This window comes from Cydia pomonella, chromosome 5 (assembly GCF_033807575.1).
Source record: "Cydia pomonella isolate Wapato2018A chromosome 5, ilCydPomo1, whole genome shotgun sequence".
Taxonomy (NCBI): Eukaryota; Metazoa; Arthropoda; class Insecta; order Lepidoptera; family Tortricidae; genus Cydia; species Cydia pomonella.
The window spans coordinates 132,009-151,897 of NC_084707.1; the positions used below are offsets into that span (position 1 = coordinate 132,009).

The following is a 19,889-nucleotide window of genomic DNA, read 5'->3' on the forward strand; positions in this document are numbered from 1 at the left end:
AACGTCAAAGTGACATTGGTTGCCCGAATCGAGCTGCTTCTGTCAATTATACGACATACAAACGATATCTAAATGAGAACTTATCTAAACCAGAAATTATCGATATCGTAATTCATTCTTCGAATCGGGCCGCAATGCAACAACATATTGTTGATAATTTTAACTAAGAAAAAATCTTTGTCAGCGTGTTTTAGACCGTCCTATATTTCCTTACGGACCGATTTATTTAGTTAAACAATAAACTTACCGGAATATGCACTTCGCCATCCACACCATACGGTACATAAAACGGGGTGGTGAAGTTGTATGAATCTTTAGTTATATAACCTGGAAAGTCATATAATACCAAAATGAATCATTTCAATTAATCAGAATCATGTGACATGTTGCAACTTTATGCAAGATCGGGAATCCTTTAATGGATGGTCATTGAAATTGGAGGACTTAAAGAAAACACCGTGTATAGGAAGGTTGGACCCGGGTACGTCCTTAAACTACGTTCAAAAGAGAGGTAAGGGTATTGTGAATCTCATCTCGCCTTGTGTGGTAGGGCACAGCACAGCGGATGTCATTCCAGATCTAGAGCAGAGCCCAACTGGGGAAGTACCTCCACCTTGCAGAAAAGTGCAGCCAAAGAACACTAGACCCTACTCATAGTGTTGTGTTCCTGCCGGTGAGCAAGGTTGCCAGAGCTCAACGAGGGTGCGGAGTGTTGGGGTCGGCAAAACGCGCATGCAACTCCTCTGGAGTTGCAGGCGTACATAGGCTACGGACACTGCTTTCCATCAGGCGGGCCGTATGATTGTTTGCCACCGACGTAGTATTAAAAAAAAGGTCAAAAATACGTTGATTGCTACTCTGTACAAATATAGCCCCTAATTTCTTTCCTGGATATTAACATTATGGATAATATTTTTACACAATTTAATCCAATCAATTAGTTTTCAATTTAATTTAATGTGTATGACCATAACTGTCCTCCGTTCTTTGACTTTTTTGAGTTGTAAACGAAAAACAAATTCTAAAATCCAAATCGAAAAATTGTACAAGGGGGCATTACTATGGTTAATATTTTTTACAAGGTGATTTCATATTCGGAGATAAAAATGGAGACTATATGTGTCCGTTTCTGGCAAAACATCCCACTGTGTCGATATGAAGTTATTAGTCGTTCCTAAAACTGCATAACATAAACTATCTATTAGTCAAAGTCTATTATTATTATTATTTTATTTTTTATTATTAAATCCTTTATTTCAGGCAAAACCCATAAGTGTTAGTATTACACAACATAACTTACAAGACTATTGTTAGTACATACAGAGATCACAAACACAGACATAACCGGATGAGCATAAAATAATAGACAATAACTTATCTCTACAGTAATTTAAATTGTCCATTTAACAATATAACATAACAACTACAATTAAAATATTACAATTAAAAGCATTATGTCTAATAATTATTCTTTTTAATGTTAAAAGCGATAACGGAGAAAACAACGATTAAGTTCAGGACGAAAAAAACACACTTGTACATTGAAGTTATGGAGTGGTTGATATCAAACTAATCTGCATATTACCAGAATTTTAAATTGAGCAAAATAATATCATAAAGCTTGACAGTTCGAATGTCATGTTGGCCACATACAAAAACATAACTACAAAATTCTTTATTTCAAATACTGTACATACAATTTAAGGGATCGGATGGTGTCTCCCGGTAAAAAATATGGCGTGTGCTGGGCTGGACGTTGGGAGGCACCGCTCTTCCGTGATTATAGGTAACTAATACATAGCTATACTATTTACAAACATTTTCTACCTATCTGGGGGCACGGTAGTGCCCCGGCACGTCGAGCAAAAAAGCGGCACGGCCGTACCATCCTTTTCTCGAAGCAGTTCAGGTCCATTTTTGACCCCCCTATAATTTAGTTGTGAATAATCAGAAGCCTGAATTTTCAGTAACCAAGCAGGCATTGTATAAACACAGTATATTTAAAATTTCATTCAATTTGAACCAGTAATTTAAGAATTATAACTAGTCAAAGTTTCTTAATTTTGTCACTCACTGACTGACCGATCATCAAAAACTCTAAAGCACTTCTAGCAGAAATAAAAGCGTCAAATTGAGAATACAATTAGTACTTAGTGTATAGATCAAGGAAAAACTCATTTTTTTTGCAATTTTTCTAGATATACCAACTGCATAAATAATCCCATATAAATGTATAGGATTACAAAGTTACATTTGCAGTGAATGAATCAGTGTACTGTATATGTATAATATAATGGAATTCAAGTAATAAAAGGTACCGGAAAGGAGAAAAGTAGAACTATCTACAAAAAGAAATGAGATGCTATCAAAAACATAACTTGTAAAAAAACCAAACCAAAACTCAGTTCTTCTACCGTAAAAAGTTGTGAAATCCATGTAATACCTAGTCGGTTAATTTATTCAGTTTGGTGCGATTGCCAATCCAATCTATTTATTTAAAACATAAAAGATTTTTAATATTGATATGGTCACTATAAGATGTTATTAGGTTAGCTAATTACATAATAACGTAAGACAGACAGTCCCTTAAATAGGGACTGAATAAGTTAACCGACTTGGTGTTAATACGGCAATATTACGGCAACTAACTAAAGAAACAGCCCGAATGGTGTATTTAAGCTACTTCCACACCCTAATGTCATACGTAATTCTAGTCTGGGGTAAAGCTCCCGATATACAAACCATTTTTGTATTGCAAAAGAGAGCAGTGCGGAATATGTATAAGTTAGGGTCACGTGCTTCATTAAGAAAACGTTTCAGAGAAATAAATATACTAACAATGGCATCACAATACATATACGACTTCATATTATATGCTCTAAAAAATTTAGAAACTATAAATAAAATGTAAAGTGCTAGAAATAATCACAAAATAGAAATAACTAGATCTCGTGTGAATAGAGTAAAGAAATATTTTCTAGGTCAGTGTATACAGTTCTACAATAAGTTTTAAGGGGAGCACTGGATTTACCATTTCCTGGACTTAAAAAATACTTTAATTTTGGCCTACTGCATAAGGCATATTGCACAGTCGAAGAGTATATTAATGATATTTAAAAATGCATGGTCTCCTATAAATAAATGAATTATTAATTAAATGTATTTATATTGTTAGTAAATAATGAATGTTGAATTTTGTATTTTATAAGCTGTTATTTGTTTTTTAATTTATTATTAATGTACTTTTGACTATTCAAAAGAGACCTACTTGAATAAATTACTTTTTACTTTACTTTTACTTGCTTTATAACAATCAATTATCTTTGCTCACTACCTATGCCTTATAGCGCCTGACCTAACTGCTCAGGCCTCTATGTCTCAGTACCTACACGCCATCTTAAAATAAGACGTCATTACAGAATTGTATCATCAATTGGGCATCAGCAAGGATATTTTTACAGGTTTCTTACTTTGGTTTGCCGTAATGGTACGTGATAAAATAAATACGTGCCCTTTAAAATATCGGAAAATGATGTAAAGGTGTCTGTGTAGGTAAAACAAAAACTAAAATCGTGGAAGAATATAAAAAGAGCAGTGTACAAGACAAAAAAACACAAAATTAGATTAGTGCAATAAAAAAGTATGATAAAATGTTATACTAAAATAAAAGTTATGAGTTATTTACCACCCTCTTCATTGTCACAATTGTATTGGGAGTCGGCGGCGGCGAGCAGCGCGCCGAGCGCGAGCAGCGAGCGGGCGAGCGGCGACATGGCGGCGACGGCGCGCTGAAAAAACTCGTCTTTATGTTTATAAATTGCAGACCCAAGGCTTCTATAACGAATGAGTGTCTGTCGTCGTTTCACAGCGCGACGCGCATTATCAAGGCATGTAGCCAATTGCTTCCCTTATTTGTTGTCCTCATTGATATAGTAATTATACCATTCACTGTATCAAATAAAATAATGTGCATGAAATTTCAAACGAATACGTTCAGTTTTATAGCCTCATTATGATTAGATTAATTAACGGCCGGATTCAAAGAATGATTAAGATACGTTTAAGATCTTGGAAAGATCGTTAATAAACGACATATCTAAATTGACGTTTATTTCGATTCCGCTGTGATCCCACTAAGATATTTACGATATTTTTAACGTCAAAGTGACATTGGTTGCCCGAATCGAGCTGCTTCTGTCAATTATACGACATACAAACGATATCTAAATGAGAATTTATCTAAACCAGAACTTAGAAGAAAAGAAAGAAAGAAATTGGTCATGTCATATGTTTTTCTTGCAGTTACTTGTTTGATAGTGATGGCTAGACCCCGTACATTTGATGGCGCTGACGTAAAAGTGATGTATTTTCTCGTACAGGATGTTATTTTTAACACTACAAATAATTAAAGTTACTGAATCTGGGGGCACGGTAGTACCCTCGCCAAAACGAGCAAAGCGAAGCGCAAGGGCACTACCTACCTTTTCTCGAAGCGCTTCGTCGTTTTTTTGAACCCTCATAACTTGGGTTTGGAAAAACAAAATTCTCGAGATATAATGTCAATAGTGGAGTTATTAAGCATAAAAAATTGTTATTTCAACCCCAAAATTACCCCGCAAGGGTGCAAAGGGGGAGAAAATGAGCGTTAGGGGGAAAAAGGGATTGAAGTTTGAAGCTTTGTACGGAACCACATTATGTAGTACCACCACCACAGTATATAAGCAAGATGTAAGAAGCCAGTACAGGTCAAAATTATCATATAAAAGTAGTCGTTGTCTGCCTTTATGTATCTAACTTGGTTTATATAAGACATAAAAACTCAGCTATAACGCTGTTGTGTTTTAAAAGAAAAACCACAACCATTATACAATGGTTCTGTGATATAAAAGAGTCATTGTAACGTGTACAGCGATGAGGTATAATATGGATGTCAAAACTAAAGCGCTTTTTGACGCTATAAATATGTCCCAAAAACGCTACGTTTCTTCAAAACTAAATTCTAATGATACAGAGAGGCTGCTCGAACAGCTAAACATAATTAAGCTAATTAAGAAATATTTAAACCTAGAACTACAGGTCGCTCCGAAGAAAAATTGTGGGCACAACGCACTTAAAGTAAGAGGCCACTGTAATGTCACATTTACGCTATTCACAGTCTATTGATTTTAATTTAAGTATTGGAAAGTCAGCACCTGGTTTTAACAAGCTGCAGCAGAGTGCCGTTGAGCCGCGGCCACATGTTGTTTCTGAAGCGTGCAGGAAGCGGCCAAAAGTCGCGACGACACACCGCGAAACCGTCGTTGCGTATCCATGTGGCGAAGTTCCTAAGACGTTCCTCAGTCGCGATGAAAAGCATGGACCACGCGCTCAACACCACAGATGCAGGCTGCATTGGCACATACCAGAAGAAAAGAGTAGAGCCAGATAAACACCAAGAGTGCCCAAGAATCCCAGCGATTCCAGAATACCATATTGAAACATACTATTATGTTATGCACATGTTTAAGGGCTCGACTGTGAGTGCATTTCCTGCCCTATTTGCCCTATTGGAGACCCAAGAGAAAAACGTTGACTTCCACACATCGTTGTCGGCTCTCGAGTAAAATCCTACACTCGACCCTTTCTGACAATCTTTTCAATTTTCCTTCTATGGTCTGAAGTTGCCACAGGAAAGAAAACATGTTTACCCCAAATAATACTTTTTTAAATCCAAAAGTAATGATAAAAGTAAAATGATAGTATAAGCTACAAATACTCAACGCTAATGTTCTACATCCTACTTGAATAAATGACTTTTTACTTTAAAGAAAATATCCCACCAAAAACATTTCATGTAAAGTGTTGCCAAGACTAACTAGGCGCATAGAGCTTTTACACTAAAAAGTTATGAGATCCCTTAGTAAGTACCAAGACTTTTACTTTGTAAGCACAAACTTTATCAGCTCTAACTCTATAAAGCCAACAGCTTGGTCAAACAGTACGGCTTGGCCATTTCGTTACTATAAATACTAGATGTGATAATGTATACGCATAAGAATATAAAGTCCTTTAAGAAACTGTCTGATATCCATAGTTATAATACACGAAATAAACATAAGTCAGTAGTCTCCAAGTTTCGTCTACAGAAAGTTAAAAAATCGTTCATGGGAAGAGGCACGGAACCTGCCTTATACTCTATTCAAGCAATACGTCAAATAAGCACTTCTCAAAAAGGGATACTATAAAATAGATGACTACTTGGGAGACAAGGAACCATGGCCAAGGATCCAGTCTCAAAAGCTGTAATAGTTTTGCGTGCAGTGTCCCGGAGAGCCATAGAGCGCTGTTGTTTCTAGCTGTCCAACCTTATGTACTAATGTTTGTTATGTTTTAGTTATTTTGACGATGACATTGACTTATTAGATACATAGTAGTTATGTATTCTGTAGAACTAGTTTTAAGATTGTTACCTTAACGGTGTCTCGACGGTAAACATGTATTTCATACACTTTTTTATTTTTTATTCTTTGACACTTGGAAAACCTTTACACCTCCAAATCTTATTATTGTACATTATTATCTTTTGAGACCGTGGGGACCTTATACATCTCCAAACTTAATGTATTAACCGTGGAGACTACCAGTCTCTGTAATATTGTATAATATACTTGACTTGGTACATACTAGTTATGTATTATGTAGCATTAGTTTATGAGACTGCTAGCTTAACAGTCCAGACGCGATTTAATTATTTAGTAAAAAAAATATTTTGACACTTGGAGAGACTTTACACCTCCAAATCTTATTAGTATTAGAACTCTGACATTGGGGACCTTTTATATCTCCAGATTTAATGTATTTTTAACCATAGAGACTATACATCTCTTTTGTATTGTAGTAATTATTTATTTTAAGATTATTATAATGTAATGTTTACCCAGGTATTGGCTGTTGTATTTATAAATGTTGTTATGGATTTTTCATGTCACTATATGCTGTTACTATAAATGTTGTATTGCCTTGTAAAAAAGCCCTTGAGGCCTACTTGCAGAATAAATTTTTAAATTTTGTATTAACAAAAGCTTTGCCGTCGTCAACATCTTTATTAACATTGACATAACGCTCAACTTCACACAAACCATGAGGTTTTTCACTAAGTAGTTATATAAATTCTTTTTCCACTAAAGTTTATGGTGAGTAGAGAAGTCTGTATTCCAGTTTGGCACTAACTGCCACTGTCTATCATAAAGTCAAAGCTGACATACGTGCGTAATACCTAAAATATATTGATTATAGAATATTAACCTTACTTTCCATTTTATTGTTGTTTATTGTTTATTCATACAACACACAAGCTTACAGTTCATATACCAAAGCGCTTAAATGTTAAATAATACGAGTAATATTAATAATTAGAATTATTTACAATATCGACAAATAGTTAAACATTACAAACTTGGTACAATCACTCAAAAACATATATAAAGCTGTGGAAAACGAGCCTGATGAGTCATAAAAGACATCAACATCAGGTCTTTGGATTGAAAGTTCGTTTAGGAGTGAGAGAGATGGTAACCTAAATATTTCAGCTCTCTAGCATTATCCAAACCGAAACTAAAACTTGTAAATTCGTACGTAAGTGTGACAGGGAGGCAACACGTCGAACGTGGTTCGCAGTCGGCCCTCTGGTCGCGGCGTTAGTGGCGAGTCATGTTCAGCTAAGCGGCCGTACAGGCGGCAGCGTGGCGTCCAGTACGGACGCAGCTCGCATACGTTGGCATTTTTTCAACAAAGTTCCTTGTTTCCGCTTGCCCTCCTCAAGCTCACAATAAAGGATGTGCTTAGCTACACGCTGGTCGTTCATCCGCGAAACGTGACCGCACCACCGAAGCTGACGTGGCCTGAGGTATGTATGTATACCTCGATACCACCCACATTTGCTCTGCGCAGCAGTTCGGCATTCCAAATAAGTATTATAGGTAGGTAAGGGAGTGATCTTTAAATATAACTCAATAAATGACATGGACTTTTTAATTAAATGATAATGGATAAATATATGCACAGTATTGATAAATACATATTATAAAATTGGAATACAATATTCAAAAACTAAAATAAACTATGAGTTAAGGCATTTGAATGGTTGTGATATTAATAAAGGTTTAGAGCTATGCGACGGATCTTCCAACAAACTTCTTATGGTCAAATGAAAACTCACAGCAGTTGCACGTACCATTAAACGAACGATGCAATTAAATAGTGGAGAGTGGAGATGAAGGGTAGCTTGTCATTAGCCGCAGTACTCGACAATAGGGTCAGCAGTGCATTGGCTGGCATCAGAACAGTCGACACCCACGGGTGTCAGCTGTCCATAAGGCGGGTCGTGGATTATAGGCTTGGGTTGATTTGGGCTATTGTTGCACACTGTTATCCTTTCACCAACGTGCCGCAATGGTGCGCAGTAATCCTGGAACGACAATAATTAACGAAATTATTTTTAAAATATCTGGTTATTTATTTATTCTAATTATGACTAACGATTTTTTTATACTTAAGAAATGATTGTTGATATTACTAGGGAACAGATCAAATTATATTTACTTATAAGAATTAAGTACCTACTTAAGTAAATAAATAAATAAATATTATAGGACATTATTACACAAATTGACTAAGTCCCACAGTAAGCTCAATAAGGCTTGTGTTGAGGGTACTTAGACAACGATATATATAATATATAAATATTTATAAATACTTAAATACATAAAAAACACCCATGACTCAGGATCTGCTGCGAATGCAGAGGACGCTGGTTCGATCCCAGCTTAGGGCATTAGATGCCTTACTCATTTATTCTTTCTTGTTATGGCATCTAATTCAGTTTATAATTTATATATATTGTGTCTACTTGAAATGCAACAATTTTTTTAAATAAAATATATTTATTTGGTGAGTCCCTCTAAATCGTGAAATTAAAATCTTATATATCTTACATTTATTTGGATTTCCGAATACCCGTAGGGTAAAACTACCGGAGATAGAGGTTTAAAGTTGGATGTTACTTGACCTGTGAATTAAAATAACATTTTAGTTAAAATTAATCGACTTCACAAGATAGTGTGCCATTAAGGTGTCATCCTTTATTGTATGGCCTTTCACACCCAGTTCTACTCTACTTCACCAATTGTCGCTTTCTGTGAGGAAATGTACGAGAATAAATGTAAAAGTGGAAAAATTACTGCCATGGGTGAAACTTGAACTCCCGGCTTCTAAAAATTCTTTAAACTGTACGAGATCAACCATCTTCGAAACATCGTTGACCGTGCACAAAGAAAACGAAGAATGTGACTTCGATTTTGGAACCCTAAAGCCGGCTAAATACTCTTGATGACATTAATAACTAGGTAGTAATCGGCATCGGTTTTAAAACCACAATGAACAAATAAGTGTTTAATTTTTAACATTCTATTTACTCCAGATCTTCCTTTCCTATTTTGAGAAACTGTTTATTGAAAATTATGACGTTTTCTGTCGATTCAATAATTGTATACTCAAACGCATACATTTTGTATTTAAAATTGACAGTGCTGACCTGTGCCAAAAAACGATAACCTGAGAAATGCACGGTGTTATGATGTGGAGCCAAATAAAACTGTAAATTAATTAATTACGGTTTATTCAGAGCGATACAACATGCGTTCCGTAACATGGCATTAATGACAGACTATATCTCAGTGCTCCCACTGTAAACACTGTGACAGGTTATTACACACGGTAACATTTTTTACGGTAACATTGTTAATCACATCAGAAAGAAACGAAAAAGTACTTACCAATTGTCTTTGTGACGCAATTGTAGCCGTTAGCGTCGGCGGCGGCGAGCAGCGCGGCGAGCGCGAGCAACGAGCGGGCGAGCGGCGACATGGCGGCGGCGGCGGGGAGGGCGCGCTGGAGAGACTTGACTTCCAACACCACAAGCAGACCAAAGCCTCGCTAATGGATACTTCTATGTCACCGCGGCCATCCTTTTATACCACACGACACGCCGACCTAACCACCGACCATAGCCAAATTAGAAAATCCTCAATATACGCAATCTGTTCTATGATATTGTAATTAAACAAATTACTGTATCAAATTAACAACATATAAAATTTGAAAAGACCTTGAAATAATTTACCAGTTAGGTATTGTTAAGGGCCTACTAAAGCCGTGAATACCGGTTCGTAAGCCACGCCCGATAGCTTCCTCACTCCCCGCTAGCACGCACACATGGAAGCGCTCCGCGGAGTCCGCGGCGCACGTGAAGGTGAAAGCTCCATCTAGCGTTACAAAAGTTAACTACGATTATACGCGGTCGGCCAGAAACTTAATTCTTAGAAAATAAAAAAGATGGCGTTATTACTTGCTACTAGAAAATAAAAAATTATATTGTTGTAAATTGTAATAAATCTGAGACTACAATATAGCCAATTTTTATTGTTGATTTTTGGAAGATGTCAATAGTATAGATAATTGTAGGTATAACACTACCTATCTTTTTAAATTCGGTATCTTACATTGTTAGTTATCATATTTTATTTAGTAATATATTGTTGAGGCAGGAAATACAGGGTGCCGTTTTCCGACGACCAATTTTTCGGATGATAGTGAATCACAGTTGTCACCTACATATAAAAAAGAAAAAAAGTAAGTATATGGTAACAACGAAAACTACAAAAAAAAGTGAAACTTTTAAACAATTACTCAAACAATCAGGGTGATTCTTAAATTGTGTCCAGAAAAATATTTTTCACATATTGTTACGTATAAAAAGCATTTTTTGATGCATATGGTCAAGCTTAATACCCTCAGGAAAGGTAAATAAAATGAGTACATAATCACGGTTGTCACAAAGTGTCCCTCAGCCGTGACGTTTCAGCATTTTGGCGGCCAACTCCACTATTTTGAATTATACAATATTTTTAATATAGCCTAAGTTACTCCCATGACTACGACACATCGAATGACAGCTCATACGTTGAAATCCGTCAAACTAACGCTGTAGAGCGTGACAAAGAATCGGATACACATCATACATCCACATACACGCGGAAACCATTTTTCTGCTTCGGCAGTTGGGCAATAATAACAAATGAACGTAGCTAATAAAATCCATTTCTAAAGAGTGAATATGCCTCTAAATTAATCAAACGAATTGAGAATGTCCCGACCACGTATCTATATGACACGAACGTGGATTCAATAGTCCGTGGCGGGGAGAGAATTTTGAGGCCACTGTCGTGACAATTTGAAACATGTTCGGTATTACCTACAAATTACCTTTGACTTTGCAAATATTAAATAATTAGCTCAATTTCGAATGTATTAGGTATATCTTATGTTACAAACAATAACGTGAAATGAGCACTGACTTTTAAAAACTCAAACATGGCGTCGACGCGTTAAGGTTGACCTTTTTTTTTTATTAACACAAAAAAATAATTTTCGACAACATTTCTCCCTTCAGCCATTTGCAAATCTGACACCAACACAGTATTGCTGTTCTAAAAAAAAAAGCGTTAAAAAGGCTGCCAGACGTAAAGGTAACTTTCTACCGAGTACTGCATGTTTATGTTACCACGCGCGGCGGTGACACGAAAACTGATCACAAGATGTATGTTATTAAAATTGTTATAAAGTCGTTATATATCCATACAATTTTTAAACCGTATTGTGGAATAGGTGTAAGTGTTAACATTTGATATAAAATTAATTCTTCCAAAAACACTTTCAAAGAAAAATAAAATATCATAAAATCCGAGGAAGTCACACTACACGTTCCGTGACATTTAGAACTTCTTAATATGTTTCTAATAAATGCTCTTAGGATATTAGGTTGACATAAAACTAGAGGTAAATTACTAAGGATATTGATATTTAGTTTACTTATTTTCTTAAAAATATATGCTATTCTTACAGGTAACACAAAATTGACGTATGTATTTATGATTGTTATTTTGACTGTTTTTAATTTAAGTTAATTTGTATTGTATTTTCGTTTGTTTGTGATGTAATTATGGGTCTTTCACCTGAAATAAACGATTTCATAATATCGTTCCCGTGGCTTTGGTTCACTGTGATTTTCATTCCCGTGTGTTTTGATATAAAATGTATTCTTCATGGGCATGTACAATGTAAAATCATATGTCAAGTAAATGATTATTTACTTTCATGGATTAAGTAAAAATTATCGTAATCATAACAGTCGATCAAAGACATACTTATTTCTTTTCCCCTTGTTCTCATTCAATGCCTTTGGACTGGGGTTTCAACTAAAATCAACGTTTGGTACTTCGTTCTATAGATCTTAAAAATAACATTAAGTTGCTAAGAGCGTTCTATGATTCAGTGTATTATTTTGGAAGTAATTGTTCCGAAATTCATTGTCATTATGTCATTCCTTGTCATTCCCTTATCGGTTTTTTTCATTCCCTCGTCGCTTTTACATTCTTTTTATCGATTTTATTATTCCCCTGATAGGTAAGAAATTGAACAAAATGTATGCCTATTCGATTGATTGGCTTATATTGAAATTATATTTAATAATCTGATTTCAAAGAACGACCCTTCAATGCCCGCCATAAGCTAATTGGTTGGCTAATGGTTTCAAGAGCATGGACAAATAAAGTATTGACTAACATTATCAACACAGAATCGCGTTCCTCTGAAATGAAAAGTTTGATCGGTATATCCAAAATTGCACAACGCCGTCTATTAGGAACTACTTTAATTATCAGACAGTTAGACAAGAGGTTGAAGCACCGAACCAAGTGTAATGAACTGATACTGCTGTTAAATGGTGGTATCTGCTATAGCAGTTGCCTAAACTTACAGGAAAGACATTGTTAGTAAGCGATTTTGCTAAGTATAAAACTTTAATCGTCTTTGTCAAGACTAAGATATATTATTAAGGTAAAAAAGTATAATTTTAAAATCTGAAAAAAAAAAATTAAAAACAGTGGAAGTTCTAAGATATACATTATCAAAAACCATCCTGTATATGTTAACATTTATAGTATTTTTCAAACTCGATGGGTAGGGTGACAGGTGTTATCTTTATATAATTATTAACCTAAAAACGCCAAATCTCGCAAAATCGTATTGAAACGACAGCTGTCAGCGTACCCATATAAAAAAACTATAGATAGCACCATACACGAGCTGAATTTTCTTTTTTTTTATACTACGTCGGTGGCAAACAAGCATACGGCCCGCCTGATGGTAAGCCTGCGTATATGTTAATATTTATAGTATTTTTCAAACTCGATGGGTAGGGTGACAGGTGTTATCTCTATATAATTATTAACCTAAAAACGCCAAATCTCGCAAAATCGTATTGAAACGACAGCTGTCAGCGTACCCATATAAAAAAACTATAGATAGCACCACACACGAGCTGAATTTTCTTTTTTTTTTATACTACGTCGGTGGCAAACAAGCATACGGCCCGCCTGATGGTAAGCAGTCTCCGTAGCCTATGTACGCCTAGAGGAGTTACATGCGCGTTGCCGACCCTAAACTTGCCCCCCCCCCTCGTTGAGCTCTGGCAACCTTACTCACCGGCAGGAACACAACACTATGAGTAGGGTCTATAGATAGTGTTATTTGGCTGCGGTTTTCTGTACTGGCTGTGCCCTACCACACAAAGCGTGATGAAATTCACAATGCCCATACCTCTCTTATCACAATGCCCATCTCTCTCTTTGAATGGCAATTTTAAGAAAGGGACGATTCGGTACGTTTTTCTTATTGCTCCTTGTCAAGTAAAATCAAACTGAAAAGCATAGTTACTTTACTCTTTGCTGAAAAGTCATATTAGTCATTGACGTTTTGAGAGTATCCTGTTAAATAAATTATGTGAATTGTTCTTAAGGCATGCGGATTACAAATCAGAGGTCGCTGGTTCAAACCCCGGCCCGTGCAAACGAGTTTTTTTTTTTCTAATAAACATGTTGATTTTTTTCGTTTTTTTTATATAAAAAGTATATTTGTTTTACATAAAGATTACCTAGGCTATAGAAAAATTGGTATGAAGAAAATAAAATTATTCGTGTCATTAAAATATGTTTTTAATACACATATTTAAAAGAATAACTTTATTTCTGTATAAGACAGACAAGATTTACTTTTACAATAAAATAGAAAATAAGCAATAAAGATATTATATAGTAACAAAAAAAGAAAACAAAAAGTTACGATTAGGTTCGATCGGTCTATAGATGTCTCGCATTTTTTCTTTGGTGTCTACACGACCACACAGCTACCGATACATTACAGATGCTGTCGAAACTTCTTTACCCGTTGTAATTGTTCAAAGAGTATTTGACTTTGACGTAGCTAAGCAAACACGCACACATGCGTAACGTATAGGCCTGTAAAGATAGCTCCATTCGTAGTAGACCTCGGATTCCGTTACTAGTTAATAGAGCTACGACTCAACGTTTATTGGATATGTCGATTTTACGTAATTTGAAGCGCTGCGCGATTTGACATAGGTCTTACCTCTTTGAGGCACCACGGCCATCTAACATTACTGGCATAAAGGACGCATATATGACTTTGACGCATGACAAAAAGAGAAGTCGAACTGCGTAAAATGGGCGTTTTCTGTTGAATTCATAAAATCAAAAACGAGAATAAATCCGTTTGTATAAGATAATAAGTTAATATTTAGTTGAATGATGTTTAGGACGAGATGAAAACCTTTACTTTAAAGTGGATTATGCTGGATGAAGATGTGTTTTCTAGTTGCACTGAGGTAAACACTAAAAATGTAGATGTAACTTTGGATTTATATTCTATCGAGAAAATTTTAAGCCTTTTTGTTTCGACTAGTATCATATCTCTTATCATATAGTCAAGATACATATATCCGAAAATCACGTCTGTTTGTTTCCGGGGCTAGCCCCTGCCACGCTTCAAAGATCCCGTTATTTTTCGATGCAGGGCCTTAAGGATAATTATGTATGTGGCTTGAATACAATGGATTTAATACAGTTAATTATTGAAAGTTAGTTGTTTTTTCGACAGCTGATAATGAAAATGGTGATATCACTTAATACATTTGTTGTTAATTAAGTTAATTAAACAGAAACTAGTAAAGTTTTTTTATACCACGACGAACAAGCCCGTCTGATGGTAAGCAGTAACCGTAGCCTATGGACGCAAATCCAGAGGTGTTACATGCGCGTTGCCGACCCTTTAAAAATCTGTACACCCCTTTTTTGAAGAGCCTCATATTACCCTCGGGAGGTAGCTCATTCCACAACCGTCCGCGTTGTCCGCGCGCACGTCCGCGGGAGGAAGTTCCTCTTAAACCGCACAGTGCGCGACCATTTAGGTTCTAGGGTGTGAGGATGAACACCCTGCCGACGGAGAGCGGTGCGGTGATAGAAAGTAGCCGTGGGCATCATGTCAAACGATTTCTTCAGAGCACAACCCATTGTACAAGCGGTAGAACCACACATAAGGAGACAAAGTCTCCTTAGACTTAAAGGTTCAAATACCGCTTGTGAGTTTAGGATCGTCGACGATTCGTACAGCACGCGTTTGGACTGAGTTGAAGGGCCCAAGCTGGCATCCAGGTGCTCCTGCCCAAAGGTGACAGCAATACTCCATTTGGGGTCTGACTTGCGATTTATAAAGCAGCAGTCTTTGCCCTGGAGTAAAGTATCGCTTTGCTTTAGATAGATAAATAATTATCCGTGCTTTATTGAGCACACGGAGTTTTTTAGATGCCAGCACAGCCTTCCCTGCCAGGTGGCTACGGAATTGGACGTCATTGGAGATATCGACACTGATGATCCAAATACTCCCTGAAATGGTAAGGGCTGTGACTTGGAACTGTGGGACCACAGTAAATGGGGATTTCTTTGCGGTAAACGCGCAAACTTGTGTCTTTGTGGGGTTAAACCGGACTAAATTACCCCGACCCCACACCTAAATTCTGAATAGAGTGCTCTCAATATCCGACACAAGCTTTTCACTGCTCTCCAGCACCTCAGAACGAGGGATGTTGGCGCGGCCTGTGCTATAGGCATACCCAGTACTATCGTCTGCAGTACTGCGTACTGCAGCAGAAACAGCGTAATGTCCATGCTATCAGAGAAGCTTCCGTCTACTACGGCTCGTATGACCCTCCGACAGTCCATATGATGGTAACTTCGACAAGAGACTCCGATGCCAGACCCGATCGTACGCCTTCGCTATATCCAGGCTTACTGCCAATGCCTCTCCTTGACTCTCAATAGCCGAAGCCCAGCGGTGTGTGAGATACATTAGAAGATTATCAGTCGAGCGACCGTGGCGAAAGCCATATTGGCGGTCGCTGATCATATAGTAAAGTTCGTAGATTTTAATAAAACTATGCTTTTTATTTAACATTTCCCTTAAGGTCCCGGTTTTATCACACTTTCCCCTATTCGAAATTACCTGACGTGACGGAATAAATACATCAATTATTACGGGATTTAATAACGCTCAAGAATTAAAATTAGCCACGTATGATAAGGTAATTAACTAATTAGTTAATAACGAGGGCGAGTCCTATAATGGTCATTACGGTGATGCTCGGATGACGATTGCAGCTGAGCATTAATAATGCAACAGTAATGCAGCTACAGTTGACATTCTAACGTCACCTTTAAAATTGATTGGTATGTTTAGTAGCTAGGCATTACGTTACGCAGCATTGTGGTTATATTTGGATTGTGACCGCAGCAACGCCGCAGCGTGCAGCGCACTGTTGCTACAACAACTTTGCCTCAGCGGTAAACAGACGATATCACTGTCAATCTCCTTTATAAAATTAGTGACAGATTAAACGTTCAAATCACGGTGTATTCAGATTTATTCCCTCCGGGCACAGATGGGAATAATTGGATTCATATGAATTATTCCCTCATGTATGGCAGTGGTGTGATGGGGAGAGACGGCAATGCTAGTAGTAATATAGTAATGCAGGGATCGGAAACCGGTATTTTTTGTATGGGAACAAAAACGGTATTTTTTCGTTCTTTGTTAATTATTTCATTTCTAATTGGGCAATCTAATAATACGAAGTCGTTATCTAAAAACATAACCGAGTCCTATATTTGAAGTATAAAATAAACCGAAATATATGTTTACTTCAAAGTTTTTCCAAAAAACCGGTTCCGATCCCTGTAGTAATGTATTCTGATTCAGAATACTTCAGAATTTCTGAAGTATTCGCTTCTAAGACTGTTAGCTCAACAGTCTTGTCCCGGTTTATATATTATACTTAATATCATTTTGACGCTTCGAGTGACTTTACACCTCCAAATCTTATTAGTATTAGTACTCTGACATTGGGGACCCTTTACATCTCCAAATTTAATGTATTATTAGAGACTATACAATCCCTGTTATAGTGTAGTAATTTTAATGTAATGTTTACCCAGGTAATGGCTGTTTTATTATAAGTGTTGGTACGTATTTTTTCTTTTCGTTTAATTATATATGTCACTATAATTGTCTAGGAAAGAGCCCTTGTGGCCTACTTGTAGTTTTTTTTTTAATTTTGACATGAATCACGAATTTGACAGCGGCATTGCCCATTGCCTGCTACTGCAACGCAATCACTCCCGAATGTCACATTTATAATACGCGTTTCATACTCCTTAAAACCCTGCGAATTATGTATGTTAATTTTTCTTTTAGTTTATCATAAGCTCGATATCAGACATGAAGATCTTATCTACTATTAATGTAATATCTTCATAAAATATTCTGTTTGACGTTGCAGCAGTAACGCCGGCGCAGTCACAATCCGAATGTAACCTTTAGGAAGAATAGGAAGCGTAACAAATGCCTTCCGCCGCCTGACGCGCAGGAATGTTCGGGAGGCATACCGTCCCTCGAGTTATTACAACACATAGTTGCGCCATCAGAGCATGCGCTAAGATTTATAGAGGCTACATAAACCGCTACATGTTTAAGATGAAAGGGGACGATATCACGTCACCGCTTTTTCATACATACGTAGTTTAGTAGGATATTCACATTATATAAAATACCTGGGCGACCGAGCTTTGCTCGGTTATAACTATTTATTGTAATATGGTGGTGTATAGGTGATAATCTTAACTACATTTTTTTACTAAATTAAACTTGTCTAAAACAATAAAAATTAAAAAAATATATATATCAACTTGAACATATATAAAAAAAAACAAAAGTTAGTCACCGGGCGAGATTTGAACCCGTAACACTCGTTTCTAGCCGTCCGCGTCTTAACCCGCTGCACCAGACGGACAACCACCGGTAACACGAAATTAGCGACCATATTCTGCGTCGAAGGAAAAACGCATGAAAACTCGAAAACACGCGTTTTCCCAAACATAAGACTAATCTAGATCGATTGTATACCCCCAAAAACCCCCATATACCAAATTTCAGCGAAATCGTTAGAACCGTTTCCGAGATCACGGAAATATATATATATACAAGAATTGCTCGTTTAAGGGTATAAGATTTACGCAATTAGATGTACAGTAAGCTAAAGAGATAACTGATCCCTCCTGCAGCTAATCAGGGGGAGTTAGTTATCTCTGCATTACTGTACATTATGTACACAGCTATATCACTTTGTTTATATATTTTTATTATTGGTAGAATTATGAGCTTTTAAAATTTTGTATGGGATTTGTTTTCGCTCCTATCTCTTATAATAATGAAAAATCACGAAAAAGTTAAACGAACAGGCATAACTGTAGTTTTTCTGTAATGTTAGTATCCAGAGAGGAAAATGAGGACTACGTGGAAAAGTGTGGACCCCCTTCCCTTGGCCATCGGCCCTATAAAGTGCTCCAGTAACTAGAACTCATCGAGAAAAGTCAAACAAACCCAAACAAAATTAGGTTGGTTGGTTTATCACAGAGGTTGGAGTTGGTTTATCCTATGGCCACCTCCTGGGTCCATCATCAGATCAGCTTGATGGTAGGTACCATAATGTTGCATTGTCACCGAACTTACATAAGTAGGCGTGTAAAGTTCCCGCTCAATCGAATAATGGGAAATATAAAGTCTAATGGCCCTATTCGAAGAATGAGATACGATAACGATAAGTTCTGGTTTAGATAAGTTCTCATTTAGATATCGTAGCGTATGGACGGACGCTACTCCCATCTATCGTAGTTAGCGGATCGGACTTAGCTAATCCCCCATCACCAACCACAACTTGGGATCGGCTACGCAAAGCGTCAGTGAGGAGGCTATGAGCTTTACCACCTATTCCGTAATGTAGCAACTTGGCAGCGATGATGCTGTGGTCGGCCACATCGAATGCCTTGGAGAGGTCGCAGCATAGCATCGCAACTTGCTGCTTCCTCTCCAGGGCATCCATAATCTTACGTATGGCTTCACGCGCTAGGTCGGTAGTGCAGCGGCCGGACCTGTAAGCATATTGGCGATCGGACAATGTATTTGTCTCATTTAAGAATGCTGTCAGTCGCTGACACAACCCATTTTCCAGCACCTTAGCAACGCACGGAATGATAGACACTGGAGGGTACCCATCTTCACATTCTCTTTTTCCTTTACCTTTGAAAAGGGGGGAGACCTTACTTATTTTTAAGGATTTTGGGTATGATCCTTCTCTAAGGCATAAATTATACAGGTTTTTTTTTTAATACTACGTCGGTGGCAAACAAGCATACGGCCCGCCTGATGGTAAGCAGCCTCCGTAGCCTATGTACGCCTGCAACTCCAGAGGAGTTACATGCGCGTTGCTGACCCTAAACCCGCCCCCCCTCGTTGAGCTCTGGTCTTGGTGAGTGAGTTCCGGAGATAAAGTATAGGCGGCAGCATTTAACAAATCCATGGATACACCATTACACCATAAATATCTT

At 37.1% G+C, this 19,889-nt stretch overlaps 1 protein-coding gene across 1 annotated transcript; it reads right to left on the bottom strand.

Moving 5' to 3' along the window:
* Nucleotides 1-7,996: 7,996 nt before the first annotated feature.
* Nucleotides 7,997-19,384, bottom strand: LOC133518198 (uncharacterized). Its single transcript, XM_061851825.1, has 4 exons — nucleotides 19,214-19,384; nucleotides 9,813-9,972; nucleotides 8,973-9,046; nucleotides 7,997-8,446 (listed from the first exon to the last, which is right to left on the bottom strand). Exons 1-4 carry the CDS (start codon nucleotides 19,382-19,384, stop codon nucleotides 8,270-8,272), a joined length of 582 nt encoding a protein of 193 aa, XP_061707809.1. The 3' UTR covers nucleotides 7,997-8,269.
* Between the last annotated feature and the right edge of the window lie 505 nt (nucleotides 19,385-19,889).

Excerpts from the sequence above, each read along its gene's own strand:
- LOC133518198 (XM_061851825.1), bottom strand. The coding sequence starts at position 19,384 with ATGGATGCCCTGGAGAGGAAGCAGCAAGTTGCGATGCTATGCTGCGAC. Across the intron at positions 9,047-9,812 it reads TTGCGTCACAAAGACAATTG|GTCAAGTAACATCCAACTTT; the intron begins GTAAGTACTTTT and ends TTTAATTCACAG. Across the intron at positions 8,447-8,972 it reads ATTCGGAAATCCAAATAAAT|GATTACTGCGCACCATTGCG; the intron begins GTAAGATATATA and ends TTGTCGTTCCAG.